Source organism: Typha angustifolia, chromosome 14 (genome assembly GCF_048772165.1).
Source record: "Typha angustifolia cultivar Huaian chromosome 14, ASM4877216v1, whole genome shotgun sequence".
Classification (NCBI taxonomy): domain Eukaryota; kingdom Viridiplantae; phylum Streptophyta; class Magnoliopsida; order Poales; family Typhaceae; genus Typha; species Typha angustifolia.
This window is the reverse complement of record NC_133252.1, coordinates 8,261,892-8,279,283: the sequence shown is the minus strand read 5'-3', so window position 1 is coordinate 8,279,283 and position 17,392 is coordinate 8,261,892. Positions and strand designations below refer to the sequence as shown.

Here is a 17,392-nt window from a genome sequence, read left to right as displayed (position 1 = left end):
GGTGGTTTTTTTTTTTTTTTTTTTTTTTTTAAATGGTGGTTGATGTGGATACTGGATATGTTGCTGCTGCTATATAGATTTTAGGGGTGTGGTATGTAAGTTTGGTGAATATCACTTGGTCAGGTTTTTTTGTGTGATCTGGTGGCCTGAATAATGTGATATATATGGTGTTTATGTTTTCTTTTTGCTGTGGTGTTGAGATAGTCTTACTACATAGGATTGGAGTGCTGTTACGTTTTTAGTGAAACTAGGTCAATAACCTTTTCTTCACAAAAAATAAATGTCGTTCTCAAAAACCCAATTTCTATTATTGGAAGCTAATAAATAGAAACTAATTTCTTCGGATAATATAATAATTAATAGCGAAAATTTTCATACCGCTTTTAAATTGGCTATCTTGATCCAGTGCTTGTAAGTGTCGTTTTAGCTGGTATTCCTTTATTTATGTGCTAGTTTCTTGGTACCAGTTTCAACTTAATCCCTTAAGTGCTTAAAGGACTAATAAATCATTAATTACATTAATTATAGAGAGAATTACGAAAGAGAGAGGTTCATATTAGAGAGAGGAGAGAGAAAAGAATGTGGGATTCGGATCAGTTAGGATAAATTAAGTAGCAAATAAATATATTCGAATAGAATTGAATTGAATTTGAAAGTAAGTAAATGAATTAGACTATAGACCCATATTACACACCAGCAAATACTAATGAATATTATAGCCCCTCATGAGATATCATTGTAGGAAAAACCTCTAGGTGAAAAAATGGCGAGTGAGGAAATGGGGAAAGCCCCACCCATTCCAGAAGGTAGAAAAGATGTTCAACTCATAAAAGCTTCCTCATCAAATCCAGCAAACATAGAAGGGGAGGGCCCCGATGCTCTTGGGTTACCATGGCAGCGGAGGGTTCCCATTCGAAACTAAGTAGCGGTCATATTCTAGAGGAGATACTAGCCAAACTCAAGGAGCAAAGGGAGCACTGCATCAAGTTGGACTAAGAGGTGCTTGATTTATGTCGTAAAAGATGGAGGTTAACCTTGTTCGGTAGGTTTCTACCAAGGAGCTTACCTCTTGAAATGCTGAAGAGAGTTCTAACCAAGCTATGGAACGACATCGATCGCTTCGCAACCTTGGATATGATGGAAGGTTTCTATGCCTCAGATTTGAAAAGGAGGAAGATATGGACTACATGCTCAACAAGGGGCCTCGACTATCCAAGGCAATCTTAAATTTGATCCTTTGGAGAAATAACTTTAGGCTTACGATGTAGGCATTCGCCTCGGCCAATCTAGATTCAACTCCACAACCCCCTGAAGGAGTACGAGGAGTTGGAAGCTTTAGTTCCTATACCACCTTACTTCAAGAAGCCCTTAAGAGTGGACGAGACCATGCTAATCATAGTTGAAGCCGATTTCGCAAGAGTTTACAGTAGAGATAGACTTGAAGAAACCTTTGAAGAAGGTTGTATGGGTTGGTCCTAAGGAAGTTGTGATCGACTTGAGGGTGGTGTATGAGAACATCCCAATGTTTTGTTACTACTATGGCTTGATAGGGCATAGAGTGGCGGGGTATCCACAAGGACATGGTAAGAAAAGTGAAAAATGAGGTTGTGGACAACATTCGTACTACAGAAAACAAAATGCAATCTCCGACGACCTCGCCGGAGGAGGGCCACTCTACATACGGGCCATGGTTCTCGATAAGTCGGAGGTTGAGGAAAGGAGTGCAAAAAATGGCGAGAATTCCTCTAGGAAACTAAAAGCAGAAAGGAAGTACAAAGAAAACTATTCTTAGAAAAGGAGAAGTCGTGACTAGCCAAGCCATGTCGGTGCTTGCCACCAACAAAGGAAAAGGAATGTCCAAGTCGACCATGCCGGGGTCTAGACTGAAGCAATTAGCAAGGCCCAATCAATTAGTGAGTGAGCCCAACAACACCTTTCTAAAGGACTGTGTACTAGGCAAAAGATGGCCAGTCCAGCCTAGAGCAAGTCATCACCGATCAAGGAGAAGTTCGAGGACTCAAAACTTTAGGGGTGGGGGGGGAGCCGAGCTTGAGCGAGCTGAGCCTAGCTTAGCCCATCTCGGCTCGACGACTCATGGGATTAATGAGCCTACGTGGGCTTCCAAAATTTAATTTTTATATTAGGCTAGCTAATTTTGTTACATTTAGAGGGAATGATAGTTATAAAGGCATATCCATATCACTTAATTTCCGATATGGAACTAAACATCTAAGAGACTATACGGAAGAAATGCTAGATTGATAAAAACTGCTTTTACCAGCTATGCTATATGTTGTCATCTTCACATATTATATATCGAGCCCTTAACGAGCCGAGCTTATGAGCTTCACGAGCCGACGAGCTTTTTTGACAGCCCTACCAAAACTCCTATAGTTGACAAAGGGAAAGGTAAGGTGGGAGTTGAGACTGCACATCGTAGCTGACCATGCTTAGGATCTAATGAAAAGACCACCAATGAGCGACTGCAAAATGTTGATATCCAAAACCATAAACAATTGAATCTAGAGGAGGCAAGCTCACAAAATAACAAGACCTCAAACTCCTTTTTGCTCATTGAACACAAGTATGGAGCTGTCACCACCAATGGAGTCTCTATCTATTTAGGGACTGGCATCACGTATTACCAAAATTACATTTGTCTCTACAAGAATAGACTTAAGAAACACTAAGGTTCCTCAATACCCCAATGGTATCTATATGGATGGTTTTTGCCACTTCCGAATCATGTCTGCCAATCGTGGAAGACAACATGCCAACAACCCATGGTGAAGTAATCCGGAGACTAAATAAAGTAGGCTCTAACCACACCTTTTACAAAAGAACACACTTTAATGGAGCTCGATGAAACTTAGTCAGATCATTTGGCTTTGATATATGTGGGGAGTCCTCAACTAGACCTAATCTCGTCCCCCATGGAGGCGAACTACCCTTCTGGACCGCTCTTTCGCCCTAAATGAGGGTTGAAGGAATGACCTCCCTAGTTTCCTTCCCTTTATACTGTTTTTAATATTTAAAGCCATTATATAGAATTGTAAGGGTACCATAAAGAAAGAGGTCCTTGACAGATAGGACCGCTCTTAATATTTAATTATTTTATTATTTATCCTAAAGGTATTTTACTCTAAAATTTTAGAAAATTATTAGCTAATAATATATTAGTCCTTTAAAATCTTGTGATTATTAAGTTATCTAATGGGTTGATTAATTATTTTAGTTCTATTTAATTTCAAATTTCTTTCTATTAAACTATATATATATATATATATATATGTTTAAAATGTTTAGTTAATAAAACATTGTTGTATTACTATTCACAAATTTGTCAATATATTGTTAGTTATGATATGCAAAATCATAAGTCTTAAATTTGATGGAGTTAAAAATAGCTAAGTCTAGAAGACGTAGGGTTAGGGTTATCGTGCTTTTATATATTTATTTATTTAGAATTATCTAGAACTATATATATATTCTTTAAATATTTTAAAATAATTTTTAATTTTTAATAAATTTTGAGATTAAATAATAGTACATGGGGATGTAGCTCAGATGGTAGAGCGCTCGCTTAGCATGCGAGAGGTACGGGGATCGATACCCCGCATCTCCATATCTTCAAAGTTTTTTTAATTATTCCAAGTTTATAAAGATTTGTATAAATTATTCAAGTTTTAAATAAACTATTCAGATGATAGAAGAGTTATTCTAGCCATAATCACGTGATAATAAAAATGAACAGTTGAACACACTCCCATCTCAATTTTATTCTAGTTAGCTCCAGTTTATTACTTCAAAGAATTATTTTTTTTCTTTATTCTAAAATATAATTTCTTATCTCGAAAGCCTCGTAAAATAAATATTATTCATCAAAATTATATTTTATAACTAACAAAACAAAATTAACAATTTATCCTCTATATCTATCCCGTCAATCTACTTTATATCAAATAAGAAAACCTTTATCACCATAAATTTTTAAAAAGCAAGCCATTTTTCTCATATTCTTTTTCACTTTATATCACATCAAAAATAATTATAGTAATTTTATTAGAGTAGAAGTCTTATTTTAAAAATAACAAATGAGAACACATTCTAGAATTGCACCTAAAGTGAACAATAATGGAGCAATATGTGAGATTTTGCATATAAATAAGCATAACTAGCATACATAAAGCATGATGCAGGGGATATCCACAACATAAACATATTTTCTGAGGGAATTTATAAAAAAGAAAATCCAGTTAGTACCAGATTTTCTAGTTTAGGACTTGATCTGAAACGTTGTAGTCCATTTCTAGTCTAATGCATAAAAATGCAACTGCACAATGGAAAACCAGTCAATATGCACCACCATATGAGCACATAACTTAGATTCAGACTCACACTTAGTAGCTTTACCTTCTGTTTGTAGAAAACATTTATAGCTCTACCTTGTTTCCAACATCAAATTGTCATAAACTGGCTAGAGATCAGTTTGATCAAGAATAGAAACTACGGTCCTTATCCTCAACTGTACATTCATCTAAAGAGAAACCATCAACACGGCGAAAGGGATTCAAAGAAAACCTAGACACAAGAAGAAACTTTTTACTGAATATACTAGACTGAGTTGGTGATTTTAATTCTTGCCACTTTCTCATCAAGTATTGCTATCCAGGCGCAATTATTCAACTCCCATGTGGCTCCCAAATCTCTTTGATTGATGAAAGAATGGATTCCATTAAGCTTTTGGTATCGCGCGGGTGGAAATCCCATGTAAAAGTTTAACAAATCCCAGGAAACTGAGTTTTCCATCTGAATGTCTGATCCAGTCTTTGAGAACGACATGAACAGGGACGGACGGGCTAAGTCCAAGTTCCTGGTAGAAGCAACCATTCATTCGAATGTTAGGTGCATCACAAAAGTACAAGGGATAAATAAAAGCTGTTAGTTGTGCAATTTGATAGTTAAATGGCTAATATCGTAATTGCAATTACCGATGCAAGTTCCTCAATCATGATTGGCCGGTTGCCATCCTTGTCAAATAATTCATATGCACGGTGAGCATGCTGATCCCAAGAATCTAGTGCTTCCATCTGATAAACACTTATTGCAGCAGCAGCAAACTCTTCAAAGTCCAACTTTCTGTACTGAAGAGAGCTCACCTAGGATCGTGATGAACATGAATAAGTTCCTTTTGCTTTGTTTTAGAGGGATCAGATCAAAATATGTGAGTAAGATATACCAACCAGGCTAACAAAATCAAGAACCCTTGAATCCTTCATTGCCTCAGTTGAGTTTTTCAACAAAGCCTGTCAATGCCAAAGCCTTTAGCAGCCCATTAATGAAAAGGAATATGGATGACTAGAGTAGTTACTGACTGTCTTCAAGTTCTGTAAGGAAATATAGCCACTCTTATTTGGTCCCAACAATCCAAATTGTTCGCGGAGATAGGAGAGTTGAGTCACCGTCAATGTCTTGGCAAGAGCCTGCAGACACAAGATATATTAAGCAAAGTTCCTATGCTATGTCCCACTGGAGTAGACAACTTACTGTCAAAAAAGAACAATTCTACACTGAAACTAAAGGGTTTCGATCATATGGATATGAAAATATATATGTGGAGGATATTGATCAACATGTATCTGAAATACAATACAATCACTCTGCTTCAGGTTATCTTATATTGAATACTACATTTGTCTGTGGGTCTCTGCAGTCTCAGCTATTCAAACTCAGACATCATTTATCAAGTTCTCTCTTCAAGATATTTGACTGAAATAAGAGCATTTTGATTCTCTGATATGTTTCCTGTCTGACATTGTAAGATGCCTACCTCTTGATGGATATTTGACTTGTTAAACATCTTTGATTGTTAAACAGCAATAACCATGGAAACTATGGTGAACTGGTGAAGAAATGGCTAAATTGACAGAAGGAATTTAGTAAATAGAATCACATTTACAGACAAAGACGCGAGATAAAATTTAAATATGAACAAGACCGATTTCAATGATAAAGATAGATAACACATGCATCGTTGACCATCATTATACCTAATTATTAACCTAAAAAAGGAACTTTCCAGTTTGTTGTCTATCACATGATAGTGTCCTTGTTTTAACTGGACTACATAATTGAAGACTTGAGGATCTTAATCTAAAAATAGAAGTATTAAGAATCAAAGATTTCTTTTTCCAGTGAAATGAACTCTGCTAGAGCACTTACTCAGATTTGAGAACCTGATCTAAAAGATTGAGAAACTACCAGGACTGCAACTTGATGTATTGTAAACCATTTTTAATGGGTGCCAAATTCATTAGCAAAGAAATATAGGCAATAGAAAGGCTTCCCATGGCTGACAAGTAATCTAACTCAAGTAGAAGAATCTTGGCTTATGCAGCTGAGGAACAAAATGGGTCATATAGAAAGTCCAAACAAGACTGACAACTTTATGTGATGTAATACCTCCATCTGAGGGACACACATAAGAGAAAACGATACAAATTCCATATCAAGAGTCTCCATGCAAGCTTACACAAGGACAAACATATTTCTCTTCCATCATGAGAATGATGTCATCTTACTTGAAATATTTTTGTCATATTGTCAAAACAGTGCAAGGATGCTACTTATATCTTGCCAAACTTAGCAAGAATATAATAACGAGATATTGCCTAGACTACTTTAGCATCATGATGGATAAAAACTAAACCAGGAGTTGAACTGGTTATACTTCATATAGTAATGCACATTGGGTATCAGCAATTCCTTAGGATTCGACAACAAAGAAAGAAATCTGACTTCCTCTCATGAGAAGTATCATATATTTCTTCCCTGAGAAAATCATAGTATGTTTCGAAGCCCTAAAGAAGGTACTGCTTAGACTACATGCGAGCTCAACAATTAGAAGTGCCTATATGGACAGATTTAAATTGGCCGATTACCTCATGAACCTTTGCATAGAAGTTATGTAACTGATTAAACATACAAGTTCATATCAATATTGATCTACTGAATAATCAACTATTTTAATAAGAAAATGCAGTCATAAATTAAATAATAATCAGCTAGTTTATTAAATGCTACAATTTATTGTGGAGAATAGTTGCATGAAGTGCCTAATTTACTTAAGAGTCACTATGACCATGTAAGAGGACTAAATTGTTACTAAGGCAAAATGTAAAGAGATAAAGTAGTAACTGTAAAGCATCAACGTACCCTCAAAGCTGATTTCCTTAGGGAAGATGAACTTATATATGCTCTTATGAGCTTAAATACTATGATGTCCAAAGGAATCTTCACTTCTTGAGTACCACAAATCCAAGGATGGCCTGTATAAGGTTTTGAAGTTTTCTGTTAGTCAGAAATTCTAGCACTACATTAAACTGTAGTAAGGCAACATGAAACTTACTGAGAGCCTGCGAAGCAGTCATTCTCTTCCGGTAATCCTTATTAAGCAACCTCTTGACAAAGTCTTTAGCCTCAGCAGACAGAGAAGGCCATGGAGCTTCATCAAAACTTGGTTCCACCTTCAGGACAGCTCGAAATATACCTGACTCTGTGCGAGCCCAGAAAGGGCGGCTTCCACAGAGCAAAATGTAAGCAATCACACCAATGCTCCACATATCTGCCTCAGTACCATAACATCTATGAAGAACTTCAGGAGCAACATAGTAAGCACTTCCTACGATGTCATTAAGCCTTTCATCTGTGTATTCAGAATGATGGTAACGCATGATATATAAAGTTAGAGTAGGAATGAGTAACTTAAAAGAGGAACAATTAATGAGCTTCCCTTGCAACCTTTAGAAGACTAACCTGGCTTTACAAAATCGGACAAGCCAAAATCTATAGCCTTCAAGGTAGATTTATCATCCTTTGAAGTAAAAAGAAAATTCTGAACCACCAAACAAAGAACACACATTATATAATTCAAATAAAATTTTAGTGACAAAATTAGTAAGTGTTTGTATGAGATAGTCACTGTCTTCTAATTCATAAATATCCACACTGAAGTTTCAAAGACAATTTAGTAAAACAAAAAGAAATTCTCAAATCAAAAACATTTTAACAAATCTTATATTTCATCATGGCACTACCTCTGGCTTAAGATCTCGGTGGACAACACCTTGAAGATGACAGAAAGAAACAACATTCAAAATTTGAACCATCACAGCCTTTGCATCTTCTTCAGAATATTTCCCACCCCTATTCAGCATAAAAGTTATTTCTCATCAATGCCATAGTTGAGAGATTAACTAACAGGCATTGTCCTCAAGTATTACTGGGAAAACTAACAAAACCATTTAACAATGAATTTATAGGTACCTTGCCAAAATTCTGTCCAGTAGTTCACCGCCTTTGCATAACCTGTTGAGAGAATAAATCATCACAGTAAGCTCCATTGTGTTTTCACGAACAATTAATATTTGGATAATAGCATGTAACATAGCCCACTAGACCAAGCTTTCATTAACGCAATCCTAAAATCTCTAAACAGATATATATCCATGCAATATGAGTTGGCACCGCAATGCTAATTATCAGAGAATGGCACAAATTCACTGGCCCAGGGATAAGGATTAGCCCATGGATAATATTTTTGAATTTAAACACACAACGCACCATATATTATTAGTGCTTTAAAGATTAAAATCAAAACTAGAGAAGTTGATTTTCTGATAAACAAAGCCCTATTTGCTGATTGAACTACTGATCAGTAGCAAGCATGTAGTATTCTTGTTGAATAATGAACTATAGCTTATAATGATTAAAATCGATGCTTGGATTTTTGTTCTCATGAGCAAATTGCAGTTTCAACCATCACAAATAACCTTTGTCCTTTCTCATTCCCCCGTCCCCTTTTTTATAATTCAAATAAGTTACTTTTACAGAAACTGGGGCAACGATTGATCTGCATTTAAAATTATAATCTCAAATCATCATAATAAATTAATAATTACTACTGATGACAAAATCCTCGAGCTCTTTATAGCTACAACTTACAACCTTAAACAAGTGAACTTCACACATAAGATTGATTACATCACATTTCGTAACGTCAACGCATTTGTTTTCGAATGGCAAACACTAGAACATGGAAACTAGTAAGTCTGATTTGGATTCAGTGCCAGGAAATGAAAATGCTACATTATGTAGCCAATGTGATTTTAAATGGCAGCCCCAATGGTATATTATGATAATGCATTACATTTTTAACAAATTTTCAGATGCATAATGTGAATATTATTATGTAGCTTCTACAGATTCAGTCATTAGGCAGAATTCATAGACCTGTTGTGCAACAAACAGTTATAGCTGAGCTATTATTTTTCCAAACTAATAGCAGGTCCTGTTTGACATGAGATTATGTAATACCACTTCATGGTAACACATGACATGATAATTCGTCCATAAGAGAATACAAATTATTTAAATGGAAGATTGTGAAATATCATAGGAAATAAAAAATGTCATATTATGCTTCAAAAACAATATTAAGTTTTCCAGTCAATGAAGATCCTATACAGTATAATTATGAAATTGAAAATAGTAGAAACCTTTGTCTTATATAAACCAACTGGATCATGCAATTTATTTTGGAAACCCATGGTAACATTCTTTACAGTAGCAAAAACATGGTCTTACATACGTAAGAATAATATCTTCCATAAATGGATATTAATTATAGAAAGAATCTAAAAAGTCAAAGATAGTTCGTGTTTCTAAACTAGGAAAAGATAATAAACGAGGATCTAAGTTTCTATGAATTATAATAGCAATCAATAATATAATAGTAAACACGTGAAAATTGGAGATGAGAAAGTATATAAAACAAAGTCATGGACAATAGCATGGAAAAAGTTTACATTGCTTTGAAAGGTTCCACCTCAAGAGAGTGGTCAGCATTGCAAGGTTTTGTTTAATGACTTTCAATCAACTTAAGCAGCATGGTACAGACCAATATTAACCCTTCCTCTTTTTTGTTTGAACTTTGAATGGGGAAGAGGAGAGGGAAGTCAATAAAGCTATTGAAGATGGTGACGTGTTCGTCGCCACTACTGCTGCCTCTTGCTGTTGCCTCTCCACTGCCACTGCCACTACCACTACCAATCCTGCTTGCCGTCGTTGCTCAAGAGAGGAGAGAAGGAAGAGAGCTCGATTGAGTTAGAGTAGATTGGGGATTCTTTTCTTCTTCTTTTTCAAGTTAGTCATTAACTCAATATCCATTTGACAGTCTGACCCACATTATTCGACTTGCCATAATGACTAAGTGAGCCACAAAAAGGACCAGGGGCCCTGCCAAAAGACAAATGGTGACTTGCCTATCATTTGCAAGCTAACTAGGTGCATTGTGGGCGGCTGGCTTGCCCTTCTATTAACCAAGATGAACTCTTTACAGAAAAATAAGAAGTAGATCTCTAGTGTTGCCCACAATTTTCCCAATAAGACAAATGATATCTTAAAATAGAAAAAGGAAATTTAAAGGAACAAAGTCAGACTATTTAAACATTAAAAAAACTGTTTGCCACCTCAAAATTTAGAACCAAATATTGCAGAGAATGACGCACTATATTGACGCCTATGACAGAACAATCAAAAAGCTTGTATAGTGTATATAACTACATTTCTTGTCATAGATTATTGTAATATTCCAAAAACCAGATGAAACAACATTCTAATAAAATAGTAAAATGATTAAAAAATTCAACTTACTCCATGACTATATACACATTGTCTTCATCCTCATAAGCGTCATAAAATTGCACTAGATTTTTGTGTCCAGCCAAAGAACTCAATATTCTCACTTCTCTTCTAACATCTTCAATGGCGATAGCTGTAGTCATCTGCCAAAGAAATTCTTCAGTAAGACTATATTAAGTACACTTTTGATATTTTTGAACCACCATTACTCGCTATCATGCTGAGTTCAAGATATAAGTAAACTGACAAAAATATATAGAACCAAGTCACCAACACCAGAAAAAGACAACCAAATTACTCAACAAGGCTATGGTAGTTGACAGTATTCAATGGTTTCAGTAAAACTCCCTACACTATTTTGTCTGTCTTGCCCCAGATCTATAACAATCTTCAATGGCTTTTTGTAAATTCCTTTCTTGAGGAAGAAACAATTGAAATTAGGTCATTCTACATAGATTACATAGTAGTATTTGTGTTGGTTCATGTAGCAGAAAGGAAAGACATGCTATGATCATGACAGAAGAAAAATACCAAATAAGAATTCAGGACTAGATGTCTTTGGTGTTCCATACAGCCATGCAAAGTCATGTAGCAGTTGAATGTATTGTACATGAAAACAAAACTTACTCGATCGGCTCTTTCATCTAATTCCTAAATAAGCATGAAACTAGATAGTTTCAGAAAGTTAGTCCACATAATATAGATGCTGGTACACCATAATGTTGTTGGGTTCACTTAAGTGTGGTAAGTAATATCTCAAATTTTCAAAGTCAACATATGCTACCATGCATTAACTGCAGTCTTGGATGAATAAAATTAAGCCAAAGAATGCAAAGAATGCAAGAGAGATGGCAACAATAGTCACATAAATGAGATACATAATGATGTAATTCGTTATCCATCAAAATCAAAGTAAGCAAGAAAGCCATAATGTCCAGAAGTGTAATTCAGTAGAAAAGAAAAGAAAGAAAATAACTAAAATATGCAATTATATTTTTGCATTTAATTTCAAATTAAATCTTTTAACTGTAATGCTCTAGTTAAGTTTAATCCGTAAAAGCAGTATTTGCTGCGTATTCCCTATATGCTGATGAAGCAAATTAGGATTGCCAACTCCCAATAAGTAATGAAGAACCAGCTGGAATTGTACATGCCAGCCTTTTTAGTTAATGCTGGATTCAAGTTGCTACACCTCTACAGGAACTTCATTAAATGAATCATCAGAGGAAGATCAAGATTTCGTATGTAAAAAAAAAAAAAAGCTAGAATACTTTAATAAAAAAATAAGGGGGAAAAAGGAATCACTGCATAGGTTACGAACTACCAGTACTTGTTACAGGGTAAATATACATTAAGATAACGGAAATGGAAGTACAGCAAGAGCAGCAATTATATGGGTTGGCATAAAATGCCTCAGCTAATTCTAGTGTTGGAGCAATGTGACTAAAGATTAACAAGACAAATTCACCAACCTTTGCTTTTGGAATGACCTTAATGGCTACCTCCTCACCCTTCAATTCCCCCTTTTTCGCCTTTGCAGAGCAAGTGTAGCCGAAATGCCCTCGCCCGACCTCCTCTCCAAGCTCATACTTTGAAAAGAACTGCTTTGAGAACCCGAAGCTCTTGTCCAACCCCAATTCCACCTCACAGCCCTCGGGGATTGAGACCTCGTTGGGCTTAACGGGGCCATGCCGCCGGGCAAGTAAAGCCTTAATGTGCTTCGCCGGCGAAGGTGGAGGGAATGGCCGCTTGAAGAACCGTAAAGGCGACGAGTTTAAGCTCGAATTGGCAGGCGAGCTCTTGTAAGAGCCTGGAAGGGGGCTTGGGCTATAAAATGGGAACTTTGGCAGTTTGGCGATCCCTGATCTCGGTGGAGGTTCCTCAATGTCAGGTACTATATGGTTTTCTTTACCGTTTTCTTCTCCAATTTCAGGGCTTTGGATTTGTTTTCCATGGCAGAGACCCATGGAAACTAATATAGCCAACAACCGAACAACGACCCAGAAATCAAAACCAGGAAACTAAGCAGGAAGCTTCAGAATTTTAGGAGCCTGCAACCACAATTTCTACAACAAGAAAACAGGATTGACAAACTGAAAGCCTCAGAAAACCCACTGCAAAAGAAACTGGGAAACAGTTCGAGAAACAAACCTCTTGCCAATCCCTCCACAATGCTACTAATTGGGCACTACCCATCAAAGGGACAGATGAGATGCATCCTCACAGAAATAATCAGAGCCCAAGAAAGACAAACCAAGTTCAAATTTTTCAGGATTCTCCTTTCCCTTTGCAAGACCAGGGAGAAGAAAGGAGGAAACTTTTTTCCCAGTGGGCATATGATACCAGGAGCAAAATGGAGAAGAAGAAGAAGAAAAGAGATGAATCTACAGAAATGGGTGAGACCCAGATGGGAATAGCCTGGGAATCACCAAAGGGGAAAGGGTCAGGGCTTCACTCTTCAGAGGTGGGGGAGAGTTCTGATCTGAGGGTGGAACTTGGAAGGAGGAAGAAAGTAAGAAAAAGAAGCCCCCTTTCTTTTGCTTTTTGTCATTAGAGAGCAAAACACATAGGTGGGGTGCTTGGGATTATGTCTCTCTCTCTCTCTCTCTCTCTCTCTCTCTCTCTCTCTCAGCCTGTCCTTTTAGCTCCCCAAAAATAAAAATAAAAAAGTTGGTTGCACTGTGTTTGAGCATATATCCAAAGTTGACCTACACATTGGCCAGGATAGAAAAGATGGATTAAGGAGGACAATTAACCCCTCACCTACCTCAGAGGAGTAGATCCTCTGCACCCCTTGACTGCAGGAATTTGTTCTTTAGTTCTTCTCTCAGAGCTGTGAAAACATTTCTACTTTGGGCCCCACAGTTTCAGTCTATCTATTAAAAACAGCATCCTCTTCTGCTGTGATAACTCTCACCGATCATTATGGCTCTACCTACTAGATTCCTGCATGTTCCACCTGCAAAGAATCCACTCTCCTAATCAATGTGGGAAATGCTCTCATACACCCAAAGGTGGTGTGGCTTTCTTCTCTCTACACCAAATGTCCATATGAAAGCAAGGAGTACTGCTCATATAAATAATAACAAATAAATAAATATACCATTGCAAGGCAAAACATTGCAGTGCACTGTGGTTGGCCTTAATAGCCATTATTCGATGGGGTGCAGTGCAGTCCTCATCATGTTCTTCAAAATATGCCTACTATTTTCCTTTCTTCATACAAGTAGTTGGGGGTGAGTGGGGCCCAAGTTGTACACAGTCAAACTTTTTAATTGAGACTTTTTTATTTAGCCAAGTTGTCTATCAAACTCCTTGATAGATGAGACTTGGATGCTTTTCTTCCATATTTTTTTATCAGCATAGCAATACTGACAGGGACACAGCAACCCCTTGTTTAGTTTCATTTTAAGTCTTTTCTTGCATATCACCCCTGCATCATCTACCTAATTTGCAAACTACTTTTCCTTTTCTTTTCTTCTCTTTTTCTATAAGAAAGATAATTATCACTTAAAAAGTATTCTACACTCCTCACCGAAAAAAATGCCCTTAAAAAATATAAACTTTACAGTTTACACCTTGAAAAATAAACATTTACTATTTATCTCGTGAAGTATGGAAAAATTAAACGACGTGCACCGATGATGTGACGCCGGTCGTGTTGACCGTTTAGTTCAAAGGGCAAACTACATACGTTTATTTTTCACTAGCATAATATGATGTTGAGACATAATATTACACAATATGAAAAATAAAATTATGTTAATTTTTTTTTAATGTTTATAACAAGAAAATTAATAGTTATTACCCTGATGCTAATAGCTTCACTTTTGATTGAAAAAATCCAGTAATTAATAGTTATTGCCGAGGTGACAGTGAGGCTGAGATACATACAGTTGGGAACTTTGTGTGCAGTTTCTTGTGAAACATCTGTATATATACTAATAACCTCATATAAAAATATTTGACTGCCAAATTCTCTATTAGATCCAAGCAAGAAAGCAAACAGTTCCATCTCCTGGGATGATTCAGCTACAAACAAAAAGAAAGAAACACATAAAACAAAACAAATAATTTCCACTACCCACTAGTGTATGGAGGGCTTTCAAAGTGGATTAGCAATATTTTTTTTCTCTTTTTTTAGAGAAATTTAATATAAAAAAACTCTATTTTTTTATTTTTATTCTATCATTTTAGCCTTTTTTTTGTTGTATTTATTATTTTGAAAACAATCTACAATCGGTAGTTAGCATATAGATGTGATGCATACTCAAAATTTAGCATGCTATGCTACCTTTGGTGATAGTATTAATGTGCTATAAATTTATAGACAATTTTATCGAATTAGTTTTTATAACTTTAAAATTAACATAATATTATTCTTAATTCTTTGTATTTTTTAAGCAATAAACACAAGACACATACATCAAACGATACATAATCATGTAATAAAGTGCTTACGATAATATATTATGTATAATATTCTTTTAACTTTATTATTGCAATCTAAATATTTTGTGTTTTTTATATAAACGCTACGACACACTTGTTATAAAAAGGAATTAAATCTACTGAAAAATAAATAAATAAACATAGCATTGAGTTTGTATTTTTTTTAGGGCACCACTTTTATAATTGGATTAACTAACATGTTATCACTTAGGGGTATTTTTTTTTTTAAACATGAGAGAGAGATTTGATTTCAAACTAGCTAATCCAAGTGAAGGAAAGGACAGAATTTTCTTGGGCAAGTGAAAGGAAAGAAAATCTAGTGCCTGGCATTTTGTGTGCCTAGGGCACTGTGACCTTTACACAAATATGATCACTCACATGAGCCAAAGACATAGGAACCAAAGGCATAGGCTTTCTACTAGTTCTAGGAACCCATAAAGAAATAACACTATGTCAGTGTTTGTACCTAATTAAACACAATGCTCCAATTGGGCGAGTACTACCATAGGAAACAACACCAAACAATAGAGAGGGTGTTAGACAAGCCAATATATATATATATATATAAAGAGTACTAATGTGAAGAATAGAATATAAAGGAAGCCACCACTTAAACAAATAAAAGAAACTCTCAATTGGGTGAACTTAAAAAATTGCAAGAAGATAGAGTAACATGGAATACATGTACTTTGCATTCCATTGGAAGGAATTCCTTGGAGACCTTGCAAAGGTTTTTTTTTCTTTTTTAATCATAAACTTAACCAATATCAAGGTAATTAAGTTTAAACCTGGAACTAAACTATAGGGATATAATATTTTATACCTTTCTCTATTGTGCTATCATCGGATTACACCTTTGGTGTGTTTTAAATATGCTTCATTTGACCATAAAATATGCTGGCGTTAGTTGAGACTAACTTTAGTATTTATGTGAAGGTCATCGGTTTGGTTTGAAATTAAGTTTCAAACTCGATTAGCTGGTTTTATTTTTTAGTTTTAATTTTTTTTATAATAAACTTAGTTAGATATAAAAAAAGATTAAAATATATTTAGTTACTAAATCAGATTAAAAGTCTCTGAACTAGTTCAGAAACCCCTCTAGATTCAAAACAAACGAGGACCATGAAAGAGTAATATTTAATATTTAATTTTTTATGCTATTTTGTTATGGGTGGTAAAATAGAGAGGTGGAATAGAACATATTTACAACTAATATGTAACGATAATACAAGTAAAAGAGATAGCGTAGAATATAATTTTTTGTAAACTATAATTTGGCGTATTCTAATTGCATCTTATGTGCAATAGAGTCTTCTCGAAGTTTAAGTTGATAGAGAATATTATTTTTTTACAAGAATAAAGAGTGAATATGAATTTATGCTAAAATCTTTGGAGACATCTATACAAAATTTTGAAAAATAATTTAATTTTTTTGGTTAGCTGTCAATTTGATTATTTTTTTCGTTTAAATTATCATGTGATTAATTTTAGGACATTTATTTTTATTTTAGAGTAAAAAAAAGTTGAAGATAAAAAGTAAATAAATGGTCTACACAAAATTAAGCAATAGTTTACATAATTTAGATATAATTTACCCTTAATTTTATTGTCTCTAGAATAGAGCAGTCATTAAAATGCAAGCATTAGTATAAAACAGGTAAGAGCTTCTTATTTGGAGGAGAAATAATTTTAAGCCTCTTTTATATCATACATTCTATGTTCTCAAATCTCAGTAGCCTATACTAATAACAAAGAGAGTTACACATTGTATGCATATATAACTTTACAGTAACTCTTTGACCTCTTCAATTCCTTAATGACTAGAGAGTCAGGAATTCTGAATTGACTCCACAAATCATTAGCAAAGTCAACTACAATTCATGTATTAATCAACAACTATGCTACATTAGAATTTTTCTCTTTCTTGTTCACTTTGTTTTGACTTAACTTTATGGAACAAGATCAGTGATATATATATAATTCTCTTCTAAATGTCTATTTAAGCTGCAGTTAAGCTGTCCCCATATTCATATGAATAAATTGAGAAGTCTTAGTCTTCAGGATATTAATTGGATTAGAACAGTGAACACAGAATACAAGTTTGTTGGGTGGTTATTGCTGGTTATTGTGATCATGCTTAGAGAGTTCATTGAAACACCTGCAATATTAAATATTGCATTGGATTGATAATGTATTGGAAAAACTCTATCTTCTTATAAAGAAATGTATATTTAGTTAT

The 17,392-nt window shown here is 35.0% G+C and overlaps 1 protein-coding gene and 1 non-coding gene across 2 annotated transcripts; one reads left to right on the top strand and one right to left on the bottom strand.

Moving 5' to 3' along the window:
* The first annotated feature begins 3,552 nt into the window (after nt 1-3,552).
* Nucleotides 3,553-3,625, top strand: TRNAA-AGC (transfer RNA alanine (anticodon AGC)). The gene has a single exon. It is a non-coding gene; the product is annotated as a tRNA-Ala (tRNA).
* A 775-nt stretch (nt 3,626-4,400) lies between these two features.
* On the bottom strand, nt 4,401-13,299 carry LOC140775845 (CDPK-related kinase 1-like). Its single transcript, XM_073119304.1, has 12 exons — nt 12,853-13,299; nt 12,174-12,767; nt 10,714-10,844; nt 8,326-8,367; nt 8,097-8,205; nt 7,816-7,894; nt 7,409-7,705; nt 7,216-7,328; nt 5,376-5,483; nt 5,244-5,306; nt 4,992-5,159; nt 4,401-4,873 (listed from the first exon to the last, which is right to left on the bottom strand). The coding sequence occupies exons 2-12, from the start codon at nt 12,666-12,668 to the stop codon at nt 4,736-4,738; spliced, it is 1,743 nt and encodes a 580-aa protein (XP_072975405.1). The 5' UTR covers nt 12,669-12,767; nt 12,853-13,299; the 3' UTR covers nt 4,401-4,735.
* Nucleotides 13,300-17,392: the final 4,093 nt, after the last annotated feature.

Bases quoted from the DNA above. Each gene is read 5' to 3' on its own strand.
- LOC140775845 (XM_073119304.1), bottom strand. From the start codon at position 12,668: ATGGGTCTCTGCCATGGAAAACAAATCCAAAGCCCTGAAATTGGAGAA. The intron at 8,206-8,325 runs GTACCTATAAAT...TATGCTGAATAG, and splicing joins CTGGACAGAATTTTGGCAAG to GGGTGGGAAATATTCTGAAG. The intron at 7,895-8,096 runs GTAGTGCCATGA...TTGGTGGTTCAG, and splicing joins ACCGAGATCTTAAGCCAGAG to AATTTTCTTTTTACTTCAAA.